This window comes from Notechis scutatus, chromosome 2 (assembly GCF_049901735.1).
Source record: "Notechis scutatus isolate UNSWTSFEM ecotype Mainland chromosome 2, rNotScu1.2, whole genome shotgun sequence".
Taxonomy (NCBI): domain Eukaryota; kingdom Metazoa; phylum Chordata; class Lepidosauria; order Squamata; family Elapidae; genus Notechis; species Notechis scutatus.
Window position 1 is genome coordinate 87,743,491 of NC_142010.1, and position 20,279 is coordinate 87,763,769.

General features: G+C 36.7%; 2 protein-coding genes across 3 annotated transcripts in view; one reads left to right on the forward strand and one right to left on the reverse strand.

The window, feature by feature from the left end:
• Nucleotides 1-10,890, forward strand: part of STK32A (serine/threonine kinase 32A) — an 81,720-nt gene extending 70,830 nt beyond the window's left edge. Inside the window, exons 9-13 of the mRNA XM_026685505.2 lie at nucleotides 5,505-5,621; nucleotides 6,256-6,381; nucleotides 7,155-7,283; nucleotides 9,047-9,111; nucleotides 10,351-10,890. Coding sequence (XP_026541290.1) covers nucleotides 5,505-5,621; nucleotides 6,256-6,381; nucleotides 7,155-7,283; nucleotides 9,047-9,111; nucleotides 10,351-10,444 — 531 coding nt within the window. The 3' untranslated portion in view covers nucleotides 10,445-10,890. The remainder of the gene's footprint in view (nucleotides 1-5,504; nucleotides 5,622-6,255; nucleotides 6,382-7,154; nucleotides 7,284-9,046; nucleotides 9,112-10,350) is intronic.
• Nucleotides 10,891-15,892: 5,002 nt separating this feature from the next.
• DPYSL3 (dihydropyrimidinase like 3) overlaps nucleotides 15,893-20,279 on the reverse strand; it is a 73,392-nt gene continuing 69,005 nt past the window's right edge. For both annotated transcript variants that reach the window (XM_087955419.1, XM_026688074.2), the window contains exons 10-14: nucleotides 19,994-20,135; nucleotides 19,262-19,432; nucleotides 18,545-18,724; nucleotides 17,701-17,863; nucleotides 15,893-16,629 (exon numbers count right to left, since the gene is read on the reverse strand). In XM_087955419.1, the coding sequence (XP_087811545.1) occupies nucleotides 16,541-16,629; nucleotides 17,701-17,863; nucleotides 18,545-18,724; nucleotides 19,262-19,432; nucleotides 19,994-20,135 (745 nt within the window). In that variant the 3' untranslated portion in view covers nucleotides 15,893-16,540. The remainder of the gene's footprint in view (nucleotides 16,630-17,700; nucleotides 17,864-18,544; nucleotides 18,725-19,261; nucleotides 19,433-19,993; nucleotides 20,136-20,279) is intronic.

Below are 20,279 nucleotides of genomic sequence, written 5' to 3' on the forward strand. Positions count from 1 at the left end.
TCATCAAAATATCAATTCAAAAGCTATAAAGGAAGAAAATGGAATTATACTTCAAAAGACCTTTCATAATTATGGATCAAGGATCCATCATTCTGAAGAAGCGGACTGCTGTGTGTGAATTAGAAACCCAACACATTTCATGCTGCAACTTGCCTTATTGGTTCATTGGGTCATAACATATTTTCAAACTGTGCAGTGGATAGTGTAGAAGACAGTAGGCATTTTATGAAACATATGAATAAAGTAGGAAATTTATTATAGTGTAGATAGGCAAGTTTTTATTTGTTCTTTTTCTTTATCTTAGGGATAGTATGTATCACATTTATAATTTCCTATTCAAGGGTATTTGTGCCATTTAAAAAAAATTATCTAGGCATATATGATCCCATTAGAAGCAGTCTGGGGATGGGGGTAGGATAGTTTTCTTGGAGCTGAGTATGTGGGACAATTCCAAGTTAGTAACATGTTGCTTGTCTGATTATTGGAAGTAGTTAAAATTTCTAAAGCGCAACACATTTGTTTTCTTTAGTTTTAAAGTAATGTTTGTTTAAGGGGTATATTAATCTGTTAATACCAGTTACATCTTATGCAGAGGAGAGAAAAAAACCTAATTTATAATTAGTTTATATATATATATATATAAAGTTTTATTTAGGTTTTCACAAAACATACAAATACAAATAAAATATCTTTTTTTGAGAACACCATGACCCCGGGTTATCACTTCTCCATACAGACATAAACTCAATACATATTCATCTTATACATTCTAATCCATATCTTATAATTATTTTCACAATTTTTTCAATAGCTTTTCCCTTTCTTTACTTTCTATAGCCTTATTTTAAGTTATCTCATACCTTTCTTAATCCAATTATCTTTTTCTAATTTTTAAAATCTTTCTAATCAATATTTTTATACTTTCGTCTGTCCTGTTTACAATTTCATATTATCTTTTCTCATAAAACAATTTTTCCCCTGTAATTACTAAACTGGAGTGTAACACCCTTGTATCTTTTTTTCAAATCTTGTTTAAAATTGAAGTTGCACCTTTACAGTTATAACATTCATTTTCTAACCTCTATTTTATAACACATACCTATTTTCAACCGAATTCTGCTTGGTACATTCCCTTAAAAATACAGACTACATTCTTAAGAAAAAAAAGTATATATGTATATATATCTGCAGGTCTTGGTGTGTTCGGGTCTTTTCCTATGTAAGATTGGGAGTATCTTGGTGATGTTTTGACGAGGTCCCAATCGCCATCTTCAGGCTGATGCTTTTGGCTTCGTGCTTGTGCGAGCAAAGCGTGATCTGAGCTGCTGTCTCTCTATAAATACTGGTGGGGAGGTTGGTTTGCAGATTGGCTGGCTTTTTCATAAGAATATGTGTGGTTGAGGTATTGGCTGTGTGTCTATCAGCCTCCTGTGTTGTAATGACCTGGGTAATGGGCTGTGTGATGACCTTCTGAGTTCTATTGTTTTGACATCCTGGGTCTTGTGCTGTAATCTCCTGGGTTGTAATGACCTGGGTCATGGGCTGTGAGGGAACCAAATTAATCTCCAATACTGAACACTTCAACAAGAGAATAATCAGGGAAGCCATCAAAATAGAGAAACACCCCCATAACATGAATAAGCGGGATGATACCTCCCGCCTACCAGACATCTGGAAACTAGCCCTTATCAACAAACGAGTCCCAGCCACGAAAACCAACCCCGGACTCAAAACAACACATGATGCCATCACCAATCTCCCTCACCAGACTCAAACCCAAACCCACCCCATAGACGTAAGGCAACCACCATCCAGAAACCAGACCATGGCTGCATCACAAGCTGCATCACACATCCCAACCCCCAAACCAAGAAAACAGACACACGCCATGAACACATAGCCAGGCCTCAAACTCGGAGCCAAACCAAAACCCAGAACATCACATCACAGCCACCCGCTCAGGGTATCACATCACAGAACTCAGGAGGTTACACCAGAAAACCTCAGGATGTTACAACACAGCCAACGACCCAGGAGATTACAGCACAAGACCCAAGATGTCACAACAATAGAACTCAGAAGGTCATCACAGTGGGACCTTGTCAAAACGTCACCAAGATACTCTCAATCTTACACGGGAAAAGACCTGAACACGCCAAGACCTGCATACCTGTACCCGTGAAAATCAAGTATATATATATATATATCTGTGTATATATGTATAACAATAGTAAATAAAATAATTATTTTATTCAAGTACAGCTCTGCCATTAATATTAATAACAATCTTTTACATTTCTATTAACAAATATTACCTAGTAATATCACTTGTCTTTCACTTTAATCATCTATATTTCATATTTTACTTATTACTGTCTTTAAATAAAAAAACAAAACAATAGTTAACAGTAATCAATAATGTTATAATTCTTATTCAAATTCATCTTGTCAACTGATAAAAATCTTCCATGTTTCTTTTCAGTTTTTTTACTTTCTTTTTAAATCATTGAGAGCCTTATTCTCTTATCCTCTTTGTTTTAATTACAAACAAATATTCCATTACATGTCAATACAATTTTTTTCTATCACTTTAATCATCTAACATATTTTCTAACTCTTTTCTATTTTTAATATAAAAATGCTATCCCATGCACCCTTACAGAATCCTCTCCTTAAGTTAAATTTTAACCATTGTCTCTGTGTCTTTTAAATAGGTTTATACCTTTAATTCTTGTACGTTTTTCCTGGACCTCTATATCTTGTTTCTGTCCTTTGTAGCTTCTTTTCCTTTCCCTCTTCCCCCTCTTCTTCTCCCTCCCATTTTTGTTCCTTTTTCTATCTGATTCTCCCTTCTATGATCCTCCCTTCTGCTTCTTACTGATATTATGATTACTTTTCAAATTACTCTTTTTTTTGCTTGTTGCTTCAAGTCTTAAGTTTTTAACTCCCTTTCCCCCTTTTCCCTTTTTTACCCCACCTAAAATTGCTTGGTCATTAAAGATGGCTTCTTCTTTATCCCACCCTTCTTGTTCTGCCAGCATTTCTTGTTGTTTTTCGTAGTTCAAAATCTCCATTTCTAAAAATTGAAATACGAAGCCAAAAGATCCTCTTCCATCTTGTGCTTCTTCTTTTTGTTCTTTAAGTCTCATTTTTAACTCTTCAAGGAGTGATGCCATTTTAAAGTTTTTTAAACAACCCCCAATTGATTTTATTTTATTTCATTGAAATCCACCATCCAAAGTTCCAGGAATCATCGAGTAATCCAAAGCTGTTTCTTGCTTCTTTTCTCACTTTCTCTTTCCAGGGGCTTTTTTGTCTTGTAACAAAATTTCAGCTACAATGTATCTTTTGCAAGCCTTGTTAAAATTCCACTATCGATTCTTTTAAGTTCCAGGTGGACTCCTCCATTTTTCCAAATTCCACCTTCCTTTTTCCTTTTTTCCTCCTCTACTTTCTTTCTTTTTAGAAAAAAAAGTTTTTACATTATCCAGGAATCTTTATCCCTTTGACACTTTATTTTCAGCTAAAAAAAGCCTATTAATGTCAAAGTGGATTAGTATCAATTTCTTGTTCAGATCTCTTCTTCTTAATGTTACAAATCAATTGAAACTGTCAATGTGAGAGGAAAAAAAGCCAATTCTGTTTCCTTTCCCTTTCTCTTTCGCCACTTAAAATCTTTTTTAGGAGTAGTATTAGTCTTTAAAATTTAAGTCCCAGGTATCTTAAATAGATGTTCTCTGTTCAACCCAGTCAGTCAAATTTTCTCCTTTAAACTTTCTCCTGCACAATCTTGTCCGGTCGGGTTCTTCTTTGAGGTGGCCATTTCTGACCACCGCTGCAACGATCTTTGGGAAAGAGAGTAATGGCCAGCCAAGGAGGAGAGATGCGGCTCTCCTCAACCCCGCTGGCAGTTTCCCCCTTGTTCACCACCTCTATGGGGTGGCTTAGCCCTGAATCCAAGTGGCTTGGGGCGCTCTAGCAGTGAGCATGGATCAAAACTGTGCACGATTGTGGATTTCAGTCCGTTGCCAAAGAAGCCCGAACCGGAAGTCCCTAATTTATAATTACTTCTTAAATAGTTGCTTGATTTTCAAAACTGAATTATTATGATTCAATCAAAAGGTTATATTGTTTTTTAAAAAAAACTGTAAAAGCAAAATGTTTTCTTGAATACATGGTGGCTTATACAGTATTTTCTGTATTCTTTGCTGTTGTTCTGTGTACACGCAAAGCAAATTACACCAAAGTTAAACATTATTGAATGTGTGCCTAGATTAATGATTTTCAAATCTTCCTGTTTCTGTTTTCTCCCCATTGTATCTGATTTGTTTTTCTTGATAGAATTCTATTTTGATCAGGTTGTTTTCTGTAACACATAACTAATATTAAATAGGTTCTGGATAAAGTTGTTATTTGAAATGCAAAATCTTGGGTTATTGTAAAAAAAAATGCTATTGAAAAGCTTGCATAATTCAAGAACACAAATTCCAATGTAGTCAGATGATTGAAGTGAGAAGCTATGTCTTAAACTGCTTCATAAAGAGACAATACCAAACTGCATCCTGGAAATGTAGGGAATGTTGCTAAAGTTGCTTATGATTCTGAAATAATAACATCTCTATTTTCCCCTACGTGCCTATGACACATTTTCTTTCATCCTCGCTTGTCATTCTGCTGTACTGGTGGCAGCAGACAGCAAATTGAGACTAGAATTTGACAGTGTTGCTCTTTACAAAAGCTCAGAGGTGGCTAAAGGTTTTGCTTTTAATTTCTAAGGTAGGCATAGGCAACATGTCAGGTGAGCTTGTATCTCCCAGTGTTGCAATTTTGTTCTGCAATTTTTGCACAAATTCTAAAGGCTGGCACCATTTGTGCTGCTCTTTAATACAATGCAAGAACAGGTTGGAAACAGTCTTCTGTTGTTTAATTTTCTTTTCAAAATTGAATGGATTAGCCCCACTATTGCAGGAATGCTGGGAAAATATTTATGTCCTGAGGATTTATTACAAAACATTTTGAGAGCATTTTTAAAACTGTCAGTTTGACTTCTGTTTTGTCTTATTTTAAAAGAGAATATATTTCAGTTCAGAAAAAAAATACAAATATTAAGTGTTTCTAGGGATGTTTAAAGAATTCACACCTGCCACTAAAGTGAACTCAATTTGCATTGAGTGAAACACCAATTGGACATTCCTTGATGTCTTGCTGTTGCTGGTATGTTGCTTTTTAAGTGTTACTTTTCTGTTGTCTTCCTCTCCTCTGTTGATCTGTTCACTTCAAAAAATTTCCCAATGTCCCCAATGCCTTAACGAAGAACATTAGTGGACCCTGAGGAAAGAGAAGAGAGAGTGAAGTCTCTTGGACAAGTTGCCAGCCCATTACAACAAAGTGATACTGTTTTTCCTCTAAAAAAACTTCTGTAACCTAAAACAGAGAACTCATTGATCTGTTCTTGTTGGATGACGATTGTGTTTCAGTGTCCTTGCCTTCTTCTCTCCTTGCAGAGACCATACCACATTCGCTCTAGTAATTCTGCCAATGAAATTTTGCATATGTACAAGACAGCCACCATCATGTATCCTGCTGCTTGGTCACAGGATATGATCTCATTGATTAAAAAGGTGAGTGAGCTTTAGAGATCAGATGTTGGTTAAGATACTAAGCCTTCCAAGCTTTTTGACTCATTCCACCAGGAGTAGGACATTACTAGAGCTCACGGCTGCTGCTAAATATGGAAGCTATATGGGTCATCCTACATCCCCCCCTCCCCAAACAATGGAATGCATTTTAACACTTAGTGTGAGGTTATTTTACATCAAATAGTTCCATGCACTCACTGCATTTGATTGGCTGTGATTTTAGGAATACAGGAAAACCTAAAATCCAAGATCATTTTAGGAACATAGGAAACTCTTGCTCTAACACTGCATTGGGCATTTCTTATTTGATCCTCCTTCAGTTAGTTTACTGATACAAACATTTATGTCTGAAACAACAATACCAGTTCTTGTAATCTTTTAAAAAGTTTAGAAGTGCTAGATAGGAGCTTAGAATTTGAGGAAAAGTCAGAGCAGGATACATGAACAACTCTATGGGCTGCATGGAAAGTCTTGAACTGTAAAAATTCATGGACTGGAGGTTCCTTATTATGACTGAGATAAAGAGGCTTGTATCTTCCTTTTCTGTATTCAGTCTGCAATTGTGTTCTATTCTATTCTGATGTCCTTAATAAACTGCTTTAATTCCAATCTCTAGTTAGTGGAAATAAATTCAGAGGAAAGATTTTTTCAACTGAATCATATCCAGGAGTTTCCTTACTTGGCTGATATCAACTGGGATGCTGTTTTACAGAAGACAGTATTGCCTGGATTTCTTCCTAATGTAAGAATTTTAATTTGAATGTTTTCTTAATTTAGAAACTAGATTTATAATAATGGCATGTTTCTTAATGTATAAAGCAATAAACTATCACCATGCACATTTTACACACCAACAAGGTAAAGTCTGAAGAGAAACAAACTTCTTAAAACCCAAAATCAGTAGTTTAGGTTTAAATATTAAGATAAATTAAGTTGTACAACAATTAGTCCATCTATCCATCCATCCATCCATCCATCCATCCATCCATTCATAACATTTCTAGGGCTTCCCAAAACTCAGCAACAAGTACCTTCCCTCTCCAAAACAACATGATACAATAAATGGCAACCAGATTAAAATATATAGCAACTCAATCAATTGGGACTCCAGGCCTGCATCGGCCAGTGTTTCGGGATGGGGGACACACACTAATTTTTTAAAAATCAGGGGTTGCCACCCAGAAGACATGCCCTTGAGGTCCCATTAGGGGGATGTGTCTTGATGAAAGGACCTGAAGTGTGCTCTCTTTATTGCAGCCTGAGGGACTTTGTGTTTGTGGAGTTAAAGGCTTTTATACTCTTATAATTATTAATCCTAGCTGTCCAATTCAAGCTCTCCTCTATATTAAACAATTTTGAAATTTCAGAGTCCTAATAATTTTAATTGAGGGATCTGTTTTGGCTTACTTCTATGGTGTGAATGAACAGCTTTGTCCATTCAAATGTCTTTCTTTTAGTTTATTTTATTTGGGGGGAAGGATAACAATTTCTCTCTGTATGTGCCTTCCTCACTAGAAAGGGAAGTTAAACTGTGACCCAACCTTTGAACTTGAAGAAATGATCCTGGAGTCCAAGCCACTTCATAAAAAGAAGAAGCGCTTGGCTAAGAAAGAGAAGGAAAGCAACAAAAATGAGTCCTCAGAGGTAAGGCAGAGAAAGTTGGATGCCTGAATTGCCCCAAAGATGTTTGGCTGTTGTAAGGGTGCCTGCATTTTAATGTCTTCCAGTTTCGTTAGGTATATTGATCTAAAAGACAGAAGTCTTAGATCTAAATCACACTGACTTTAATGGTAATGCCCCAAATGAATAGGACAGCAGCCAAAATATGCAGCCTGTAACCCTCTGTGCTTTCTCATTCTTGGCATTTAAATGATGAATTGGTGCTACAGTATATTTATAATATTTTTTTAAATGTAAGAGCACCTTTTGAAACATTTACAAAATTGGGGAAAGGCCCATAGATATGCCAGTTTTAGATTTTTGGATTATTTTAAATTCTATGAGCTGTGACTTTTGTGATTTTTGGATTATTTTAAATTCTATGAGCTATTTTAAATTCTATCAAGGCTGTGACAGCAAAGAATAAGAATAAAAAAATAGAATAGAATAGAATAGAATAGAATAGAATAGAATAGAATAGAATAGAATAGAATAGAATAGAATAGAATAGAACAGAATTTTCTGGATTTTTTTTTTTAGCTACCTTTAAGTTTGGTGAGGGAAATAGAAAGAAACCCTAGGAACAGGGGTGGGATTCTACAGGTTCGCACCTATTCGCTAGAACTGGTTGTTAACATTCTAAGCAGTTCGGAGAACCGGTTGTTAGAAGAAATTACTGGCCTAATCCTGTAAGGAAGGTAGGAAGGAAACATTCTGGTGTTGCTTACAGAAACTGCCTCTCCGTTAACCCTTATTACATTCTTGGCAGGACTAAATTTTCTGTCTCAGGAACCTCTCTGGAGTTTTCTTTCCTTCCTTTGCTGGTACTTTGCTTGTGTGGAGTGACCATTCAAAGTTTCAATGGCACTGAAAAAAGTGACTTATGACCATTTTTCACACAACTGTTGCAGCATCCCCACAGTCATGAGAGGCCAGGCGAGGAGATGCATGCCTCGATGTGAGTGATATTGAGTTGGCCACACCAAGCCAATAACATGACCAAGCCACGCGCACCAACTAAGCCACACCCACAGAACCAGTTGTTAAAAATTTTTAATCCCACCCCTGCCTAGGAAAGGTAGAGATAGTAAGTGTACAGTGATCTTGGTAATTTTTTCTAGATTCATTAGCTTTTGGGATGAAAACTATAGCAAAGCAAGGAAAAACACATTAACCTTTTTTGTGAAAAAGAAAGAAATTAAGAAATAGAGATTTCTTGTTTCAGATTTGTATCTCCTTTCTATCTTGTGTCTCTCTACACAAATACTGGATACAAACAAAACCAGAAAAAATAGATATTACGGAGAAAAAGAATAGAATCAGTGCCCATAAGTTGACTCTAGCTACGGTATCTTCATTATCACTGCTACTAAGTCAATTACTTTCACAAAGCAAGATGCATTGAGGAAGGGCATTATCCTTAGCCTACTACTACTAGATCCCTCTGTTCAAATAAACCAAGATCTAAAGAGATCAGGGTGGATGCTAAAAATTGGATTGTCAACTACTGAAGAAAATAACCTAGAAATAATACTTGATCAAATTTGATGCATTCAATCCAGGTTCTTAGATAAATTTAGTTTCTGTTAAGAGAGATAGACAACAGAGTCAGCTAATAATTTAGTGCATGGATCAATCTTTTGAATTACTCTGAAATGCCTTTCTTGCTAAGTTTAGTGGCTTCTTGCATCAAATACTACAATGATGAACTCTCATTAACTGATCGTTTTTTTCTTTCTTAATATAAGGCCTGCCAGCTGCAGAAAAACCTGGAGTCAATACAAAGGGACTTCATAATTTTCAACAGACAAAAGTAAGCATTGACCTGAAAATATAAACTTTAGCTTAGCACATCAATAAGATTACTTAGAACTAAGGAAATCTGATTACTGTTCCTTAGATAATTAGGTAGTGATTTTGGCACAAAATCCATAGGAAAGCACTGGAAGCCTGGCATTGCTGTACACTCTCATTTGGCTGTTGCTCAAACTGTTTCACTGAGGTAGGCAACCCCTATTGAATTTAAATTTTGAATATCTTCCCCAAAAAAATATAGAATGACTGAAATGGCTTTATTTTACTCTTTCCTGCCTTGTTCTCCTTCCAGAAAGAAATTGTACCTGCTATAGTTATGTAGTAGAAGTTGAACAATAACAAAGGCAGATTTTCAAACAGTAAATAATTTTCTCAATATATACCGTAGTAGGTAGTTCTTGACTTACCACCATTCATTTAGCTATTCAAAGTTACAGTGATGCCGAAAGAATTAAGGTACAGCCTGTCCTCACACTTAGGTCACAAAATCCCTGAAGTCACATAATCAACATTCAGATGCTTAGCAACTGGCATGTATTTACAATGGTTGCAGCATCCTAGGGTCATGTAATCATTTATGACCTTCCCAGGGGGATTTCTGATAAGCAGAGTCAATGGGAGAAGTCAAATTTGCTTGACAACTAGGGTTGTAAAATTGGGCACAATTCACTTAACATATTACTTAGTGACAGAAGTTCTGGTCTCAATTTTGGTCATAAGTTGAGGGCTCCCATAATTCCATTTCTTGACTTTCTGAGACCATCCTTATAAACATAGTATAACCAGCAATAAATTGTGTGATTACCTATGGGCTGGATCTTTTAAGTATTGGCTTAAGAAATTCAATTAATAGTGACTTGTAACAAGCATAGGTTCTTGAAATGGATGGTATACAGCCTTTGTAACTGGAATTATAGCAAGCCTGATAAAAGTACTGATTGTATCTTGGCTAATGCAGAAGGTGTGAGCAAGTTTGGTATCCTTGTTATGATACCGGGCTAGAAACGAGGAGACTGTGAGTTCTAGTCCTGCCTTAGGCATAAAGCCTAAGTACTAGAGTACTAGAAAGAAGGCAAAGGCAAATCATTTCTGAAGTTTTGTCAAGAAACTGAAGGGACTGGTTCAATCTAACTTGAAGGGATCCCTCTGCCCCAATGCAGATGGTAAGATTTTTGAGAACCGCTAGACTTTATTGCAACCTGATCATGGACTTTGGTTTCTCTCATATACATTTTAGGGCACGACAAGAACATAACAAAATGCAGGAGAACCTGACAGTGACACAAACCAAAGACAACGAGGAAGAAGATGACCAAAATAATAATATTTGAGATCAATGTAGTTTTTGCTCAGGTGCTGCTACCAAAAAGGGCAGGCTTTTACTTTAGCTCATGGAGCTCAGCAGATAAAATTGTACACTGCTTTCAAGATAAGGCAGATATCTTGCTAAGGAACCTTGAGACTAGATGCTGAATCTCTCTTCCCACCATAAGGACTGGTGGCCTACAATCCTGCAGAAATACTTAAGACGCAGATTATCATCTTTATGCCTATTTTTTTAAGCCACTTGACCATTAACAGGAAAGACTACTGTAAGTACAGTACTCTTTAAGTACTGTACAAAAGGCACTCCAAATAGGTTAAGTTCACTTTATAGGTATAATTTTTGTTGGTAAAATGTCAAAACTTGCTGATAATTGGGTTAAATCTACTGCCTATGGGAAAAAAGGTCTTTGCAGGGCTGCTAGAAGGGGTAGCTCCACATTTTCGTAGAGGTTTTTTAAAAAAGCGACAGACAGCTGAATTACAACTCTTGACTTAGAGTGTAATAGATTTCAAAATGAAAATCATTTTTAAAATACTTGTTACTGATTATATACATGTCACAGAAACAGAATAAGAAGAAATAATATTTTTGCTGTGGGGGTTGTACAATTATTGGTACTTTAAATAAAGTAGTTATTAAGAATATATCCAGTATATCTCATATTAGAGGTCTTTGTGTACGCCATGTGAATCAGGAAATGGAACAATGGGACATACAAATCAAGATAAATTCACTAGGGCCATTTCATAAGTAGAATTCACTACTAAGTGCAAGGGGTCATTTCATTTCTTGCAAGAGATGGATGGATCATTAAAGATGTTTAAGCCTGCAACTATCATAAAGAAATAACAAGCTGTGATGATCATTTGGTAAAAGACCATTGATGGCTGTTGGGATCAATAATAGATGCTTGGTACAGTTAATGACAAATTTTGACAAACTTTGTACCCAGTTTGTTGGGAGGAGACAGCAAAAATCCAGGCTGTTGGAAATTGACAAGAAAAGAGTATATCAATGTTACAAGTACCCAAGATTAAGCCTAATTCTTTATGGGGAGCAATTTTACATTTGACCTAATTTTGCTTTATGGCTCTAGTCCTTTTAGTCCTCCTTTCCCTGTTCTTTCTTTCCCAGACACAGCATTGTTAGACAAAAGCCTGGCTAATACAATGGAAGCAGGAAATTACATTGGCAATTATTGTACATTGTCAAGCTGAAATCTTTTTCTAAGCCTGTTTGTAGTTTGAGTTGAAATACCACTGTGAGGTCGCTTGTTATCTTGACTTTTGATTCTCTGTTGCGTTCTCTGTATGTACAAAATGTAAAAGCATTCTCAACCAATACACTCTCTTTGATTTCCAAAGCAAAGTGAATGGATTATGTCCACCTGGTATGCATTATCATTAAGAAGAGAACATGGATTGGTTCTGTATCTACTGGGATAGCCCAAGTAGGCAATTGGGTCAGTGGATGCTTTTTGAATTCTTTTAATACTAAAATTTCTTTAAAAAATTCCTCTACAAAAAAATATCTGAATGCAAAAGGGTAGCAAAAGGTGATAGACGACCTCTTTTTTCCGGATTGCTTAAAACAGGTAAATCTGTAAATGGGGAGAAATGTAAGTAGTTCATTTAGGCTTATAATTTAATAAGCTCAATAACTAGATTCTTACTGCATTTGTAGCTTTTCTCACCCCATATGGACAGATAGTTAAGCGACGGTTCTTGGGTTCCATCTTGCACTATCATTCTGTTTGGCCTGCTGAACCAGACTGAATGATCAGGGCATAGTGCTCACTTCAGATATCCCTTCCTTCCTGAAATGGATGGGTAGTTATGGTTCAAAGATAATATCTAGCTTGCGATATACAGCTTGGGACTGAGCTTCTTCCAACTGAAATGGAATGAAATTTTAATGAAAATCAAGGGAGTTCCTACTATTAAGTGGCACAAAACACACAAAAGTTTAGTGCACACCCTAAAATTGATGCAGCAACCTTTTTGTGGGGTGAGGCAAACAGAAAATCTTGACTCCTTATGTACATGTTGGGGCTCCATCTACTTCACACAATTGTTCTGCCCATTGTGGGTCCATGTCCTATATAAAAGGTAATCTTCAGTCACCCAAAGTTTATCTACATTTCATCTGGTCCCCTCATTCAGCTTTTGTCTAATTTTTCAGCTATTTGTTGCCTGGATTTAAAACGTCAGCACTCTTAGAAGTATGCGGTTGGATCATCATCTAATCCTACTCCTATGTAATATATAAAATTCATAAAATAGGTATATGTCAGCTATCTAGATTTCTCATGCAGCTTCTAAAGATAAAATCCACATTTTTCTTAAATTCTCACCCAAATTAAGGCCACTCAGTTCCAGTAAGAATATTTTACTAGGACAAAATTCAGAAAGTTAAGTGCTGCAGAGCTGAGCCCAAAAGCCTATATACCAGCAGTGCCTGAAAAAGACAAAGCATTAGATGCAGTTAATCCTATTTTTCTTCTGATGGAAATAGGGAGATTTTACATGTCTGTTAAACATGTTAAGAAGTTGCTAATTATGTCTGCAGTTAATTAGAACATGTTAAAAGTAGCATTTCCCCTCTTTTCCATGTTATAAATTAAGTTGGTTAGCCTTTCGGTAAGGGTTTTATGCAGTGCACTAACCTTTTTCATTTCTAAAGCCTCAAAATAAAGTTGTATTAACTCTTAGATGCAGCTGTGTTCCATTGTTTCCTATTTTTTCAAAGCTAGATTGATGGATAATATGTTTTTACAGCCATAAAAACCTAGCATTTCAATGAATTTTTTTTTTAAAAAAAAACCAATGATCCACCCGTTGACCTGGTCCATAATGGAGAGTTGATACAATTTATGGCTCCATTTCCTTCCCCACTGTTTTATATCCTGTTTAGATGCCAAGTCATACTAGGATATGTTCAGATTGTCTGATTTTCAAAGATAGATGTAAATTGCAGAGATAGTTATGACCGTGATTATCAGGATGGAAAAGGTTTTAGATTCTGTTTAGATGCCATGTCACAATGGAACATATTTGAATGAACCACATCAGCAGTGATTTAGCCAGACTTTGTGAGCTCTTGAAGTAGCATGAAGGGAAAAAAATCCATGGAAAGGCAGCACTAAGCAGACCGTTGAAAGTCCAGATTTTGGCAGTTGTTAAGCCATGACAATAATGTCTAATGCATGCTTTTTGGGTAGCAAAAATACTCCCAAATTGGTCTTGTACAAGACAAGACCTGGGCATTTTACATCTTTTCCTATCTGGCCCACATGAGGTCAATTAGAAATTAGAAATCAAAAATAAAATACAAAATAAAATGTATGCCAATGCATACAATACAACTACATTGCTTTTATTTTGAAGGCTACTATTTTTCAATTTACACCTGTGTGTGCACCTCTATGGCCCTATTGGTTTGGTCCTCCATTACAGTCCATTTCTTACATGGCCTATTGGGAAAATTTATTGTCCACCCCGTCCTAAATTAATCCACTCTCTACTTCAAGTATGGCCACACTATTTGGGCAGCCAGAAGCAAGAAATTAACCCAGCCTGAACCAATCCATTAGGCCTAATTGTGTTGGTTTGTTGAAACTGCACCTGCCACAGAATAAAACAGTAAGTCTAATAAATTCTGAATATAGTCAGAACATTTTAGAAAATCATTAACATCAGAACACTAGGAAAAGCAATGGAAAAGCCATAGAAATCACCAGGTCATATTTAGAGAGCATTTTATTGGAAACCTTTCATAGCTTTCATTATAAACATTTCATGTTTCATAAAGCGGTATAGCTTGCATGTTAAGCCTCACCATGTATTTTGAGTAACAATTAAACATTGTGCAATTTTCCTTAGTAAACTTTCCATATTCTTAGATATTTTTTTCAGTAAAAACTCAATTGCTAGACACAGAAAACAGTATCTCCTCCAGATAGCAGAAAAGCAGTTTGTCATATAATTGCTCCAAACATACAGCTGTTTAAGGTGAGAAAGGCTCATATTTGCTATCTGAATTTCAAAGAATACAAATACATATTTTCACCAGTTGTTCCTATCCCCATATTTTAGCAGACTGGTTGCTTTTATTTGTTATTTGGCACCACCATGTGGCAACTTGAAAAATACTCAAAAATATTCCTAGATGACACAAAAACAAAAATAGAAATCTGAATTTAATAATTTGAAGTTACCTTAAAATTGGAATTTTCTCTGAAATAAATGCATCTTTCTATTGAAGAATATTAAGAATATTAACATTTTCATTAAGTGCATTTATGACTCTACAACACCTAAGATAACAAAGGGCTTATATTATCATCTGTAAAAAATGCAAAATTGGAAATTTGTTTGGAATTAACTTTACAGAATTGCAATTTTAATTTTATATTCAAACTGTCCTGCAACTAATTAGACTGAGTGGCAATTAAACATTTTTAACTGTGTTGTTGCACATTAATTCTAGAACAATCCACAAGAGTAATATGTACCATTCACAATATAGGGATCAAAAGGAAAATGTATTGTTCTCTTGCTGTGAAAGTAGTAGTAATTGCTTATAAAGTTACCTTGCAGAAATAACAGGAATAAGGCAGGTAGATTGGAAACACAAGTTTTTCTTTCTTTCTTTTTCGACATCTGTCCTTTGTATATAGGTCAGAGACATTGAAAGATTTTGAAGAGATGTATTTGACAATATCCAGGACAATATCCAGGTGTAGACAGTCCTAAGTGGGTGGATGAAAATCTACTGTTTTCTTGTAATAGAATGCTTTCAAGCTTTTTTTTTAAATGAACTCTTCCCTTCAAAGTGTTATTTTGCTAATGGCAGGAAGAAATGAGAGAAACTGGAAAGATGAGTAAAGTTGCTTTTACTTTGTTTGGTACTTGCTCACTTAAATCAAAGCAAGTGCTTTCCAAAATAAAACGCAATCTCTCAGAGCAAATTAAAGTGTGTATTCTATTGCGGCAAAAACAGTAATCAACAACTGATGGACAATGAAGTTATACAAAGGAGGAAAAGAAGACTTGTTCTGCAGTAGACAATCTGTTCAAACTGAAAAAGTGAAGCGGCAATTTTACTGTTTTGAGAGCTTTGCAAAATTAAAGACACCCAGGTTGCTCTTAACTTTTCCACAGTTGGAGGGAGAAATGAAAATACTGAACATATCGCCATCAAGCCCTCCTGAAGAAAGAAGATGCTACAACTTCCTTGGGCCAGTCACTAATAACTTTATGTGATGTGAAAAGAGACAGCATGGATGGGCATTAAATAAGTTAATATGAATAAGTTAATCTTAAAATAATTGGATGTGTTTTCCTGTAATCCAGAACCACGTCCTTCCCCCCCTCTATCTGCTTTGTCTCAAAGGAACGGAAATGAAAGAGACACACACTACTTTGTTGAAGCAAGTCAATTAGAAAGAAAATGTCTTTCAATTTTTTATTCAATAAAATGTACAAAGTAATAACATTTCTAACAGGAAAACGTGATACAACAGAGCCATTACAAAGATGATTGAGTTTTCCAACAGCCTCATGATTGTTTTGAGGCATCTTTGTCTTGTCAGCACTGAGTGGAAACAGAAGAACATGGACACAATACAAAGATCTACTGCCCTCCCCCTCCCCCAAACCATCTCCTACTACCTTGGCCCACTGTCTTCTGCCCCCCCCTCCCCATACTAAACTGGGTTGATTCTGCACAAGCACCCTGGCTAAAGAGCTCGCTCATGCCATTCCCTCTTTTCTCCAGCCCCTTTCTTACGAGTTCCTTGCACAAGCACTCACTGTGTACAATTACATATTTTTAACTTAATCACCTGTCAGATTTGCATGCATGTAAAAAAATGGGAAAAATATTAAGGCTATGAATAAACAAAAAAGGGAACCCGCAATATTTTTTTAAAGCTAGGTAGCGAGTAGCATTTTACGAAACATAAGGCTTGAGGCTTATTGATTCTTCAAAATCTGAATGCTCCATTGCTCTTTTTTTTTTCTTAAATATCAAGGTACCATTGCTCTGTTTTCCCAAATAATGGTTTTCCATTTTCTTTCTTTTCCCAATGACTGGAAGCTTAACTTAGAGATGTTATATTGGAACGCCCCCCAGGAGGGGCTACTATACGCTTGCTGGCCGAGCGAATACCTTCATCAATCTGAGTACCTGCAAAGTATATATAACAGGGGGAGAGGAAAAAAAAATGCAGGTTAGAAGACTACTAATATGCTGCTGTTCCATTTTGAAAATACCGTATTTATTGGCGTATAACACGCACTTTTTCCCCCCTGAAAATAGGGGGCAAATGATGTATGCGTGTTATACGCCGATATAATGTTAAGAAGCCTTCGGTGAATGCTGCTGGGATCGGGATCAAGGACACAAATGAAAGAAGGGGAGGGAGGAAGCAACCGAAGCCTGTCCTTCTCTCTGGGTCAGCTCTCTCAGTCTCTCTCTCGCTCCTCCACCAGCACAGGAAGAAACTGCTTCAAAGAAGCGGGGGCTTTTCCTGTCGCCGCAGCTTCCCTGAAGCGCGTTCTCCCCACCCCATCCCGTCCGCCCGCCCGCCCGCAGTGCTCCTTCTGCCTGCCTGCCTGCCTTCGTAATGGTTGAATCGGAACAGCTTCGCTGAGTAAAAGAGGCGAATAGTTATTATTCTCAGCCGAAGCTGCTCCCAAACAACCAGAAACTAAGGCAGGCAGGCAGGCAGGCAGAATGGGACACTGTGGATTGAAGCGCGCGCGCGGGTGGGAGTGGGGGTGAAATTTCCTCTTAAAATGAAGATGCGTGTTATACGCCTGTGCGTGTTATACGCCGATAAATACGGTAATCTTCCGGAGAAATAGTCCTTAGCTTATTATGTACAAACATGCATTCAGACAAACTTGCTAGTCAGCTCTGGATATATCTGCGATCACTATGTTGAAAGAACCGGAGATGGATTATACATATAGAGGAGAATGTCGCCTCTCCTGCTGTTCTTATGAATTGGCTTCCCCACATATCATTTGTTATGTAGGAACGAAATAGAAGGAATGTGATCTATGAGTAGTCTTAGTCATATACTCCAGAAAGCCATAGCGTGCATATACTCCTTTTTTTCTCTGTAACATTTGAGGCCTACCAATGTGGCACAGAGGCAAAGATTTTGGAGTAACTAGGGGAAAATATACCAAATATTACTGGGACTTCTCTTGTTGCCTTCTGTTGCAACCAGTACAATCTTTTCTTACTTACCTGATAAACTAAATCCAGACTGGTGAAGATTTCTTACAGGTGGTGTCTGCCTAGTAGGAGAACCACGAGTAGAGCCTGCAGGGGTACCTCCTTTAGGTGTAGTAGTCAAATCAAACACAGGCCCATCATACATGCCCCTTGGCACAGCATGCATTTCAGCCATCTGTCAGAAGTAATGAAAGGAAGCAAAATTTACAACTGTATAATGACGCTGGACTTCCTCTTATGAGCGATAGAAGACGTTCAACATCTTGGATAGATTTTCACACAAAAATCTCTTATTTCCATGTTATACATGCACATGTTTGGAGATGGCGGAAAACAGTGTGTATGTAATTAAATATACAAAAGCCTTTTTGATGTACTTAGATGCTTATTTTGTTGTGATACCAGACATGTGTTTGGTGGTGGTGTAAAATGAAACAGGCTTATTACCACAACTTGCTAGATGAGTTTCATTCTTATTTATAAAATGGAAAACAGCTAATATAATCCAGACACTGTTGGACTTCTAAACACAGAATCGTGCAACCCCCCTGAAAGCAATACAATGAGAAGAAAATGGAAAGTTTACTGAGGAAACTAAGGGTGTAATTAGCTTACGTCTTCCACTAATGATTCTTTTCTTCTGCTCTTCCATTTCAAATGTGTCTAATTGTAAGATTTTTGAAGCACTGACGTAAAGACTAGGGATTTGTTAGTGGAGTCCCACTGCAATTTAGGAATCTCCCAAATGCTTTCAAATGATGAAATATTGCAACGGTCTGGATATTTCTCTTGTCCTTTTCCTTAACACTTTTTCAGGTAGCATTTTCATATTGCAATTCAGGTTTGTCTACCTTACCTTCCTCCTTGCTTTGATGCGCTTGTAGACATAATCTGAAAATGGGATGCCAGGAATGAATCGTCCTGTCCCTTGTGTTATATGAAGGTTGCCATCTTCAAGCATGATCTTTCCCTGACATATGACAACCAGCGGGGCTCCACGGAGCTCCATTCCTTCAAATATGTTGTATTCAGCTGCCTACAACATACAACCATCAGTATCGTTATTATGCACCTTATGGTAATCAGTGCCCAATCTTAATTCTATGTTTAGGTGAGATGAAAATCTAAATAGCTGGAGCAAAAAGGATGGACTTTATTAGGAGTTAAAAGAAATATTTAAATAATATCACATCAAACTTTTGAAAAAAAAACCTATTATCTAAGGAGGACTTTGGTTTTAAGGATTAAGAACACAAAGATTCAAGATCTTATTCTATCAGGTGAAGCATTTCCCCCCTAAATTAAGCAAGTGAGTCATGCAAAAAACCAACAACTTAAAAGTAATCAAATTGCAAATCATTTCAGACTTGAAACAGTAATTGTTTCCCAAACTGGAAACTCTTACCACTAGCCTTTTTTTTCCAAAGAGAACCCATGTAAAACAGATGTTCACTTTATTCACAAATGTTTACTATTTAACCCCTAAATTGTGAACTGAAATTCCAACAATTCACTTGTGGCAACAAATTAATTGATTCAATCTGTTAGACAATTACTGTATGAAAAAACTTACTGACTGGTGGCTTTTAGCAGATACAATTTTCACTGCATCAGGATCCCAAATGACCAGGTCACTGTCTGACCCAACAGCAATCCTGCCCTTCCTTGGGTACATGTTGAAGATCTTGGCAGCATTGGTGCTTGTCACAGCCACAAATTGGTTTTCATCCATTTTCCCTGTAGCCTGTAATAATAAATGACCCATAGAAAATAGATTGAAGCAGGCATATGTCAGGAATGGGTGGGACTGAAGTTACATCCATCCAATGTTTCTCCTATTCACATAAATGTTCTCACTTCTTTTATTTAATTACCTATCTTATGCAAGTGAATCTGGGTGGCCCACAATTAAAATAACAACCAAAAATAATCAAAACAATGAGTAAACAGAACCACTAACATGTAATTAAATATTTGTCCTAATGGGAGGGGGGTCAAGGCAGGGATTGTAACAGCACAGGCACAAAAAACTGTCCCAGGCACATCCATTCCTATATAAAGAAACCCTATCATAATTAAATATTTCAATTTTAAAGGTAGAGGAAAAGAAACAAAACCCAGACAAATACTTGCTGTCATTGTATGTAGCAGCTTCTTTTATTGTATCTTCATTTTTCATAGCTGGGTTAGTCTGAGCCAGTTGCCACAATTCACCTTTATTATTAAAGTCTCACAGGAATTTCCTGTCATATCACCCCAAGCTTAACTAAGTGGTTGCCTTCCTCCCATAGCCTCTTTTCCTTACCACTGCTTTGTCCCATATAACAGACATCCGTTCTTCAATGCCATTGGTTCCCTCTGGAATGGCGGTGAAGTTGTCTTTCCCAATCGCTTTCTGTGCTGTACTGAATGTACAATGCGCACTTCCAGAGACTTGGAGGTCCCCACTGGCTCGGAGACAAACCAAAAGGTTACGTATGCCCTTGATCCATTCAGGGTATTTTTTTTTTTGGTTCTATAATTATTTGTAATCTGTTAAAAAGTTTTAATAACCACACATAGGAGAGGCAATAGATATGGAGAATATAGTT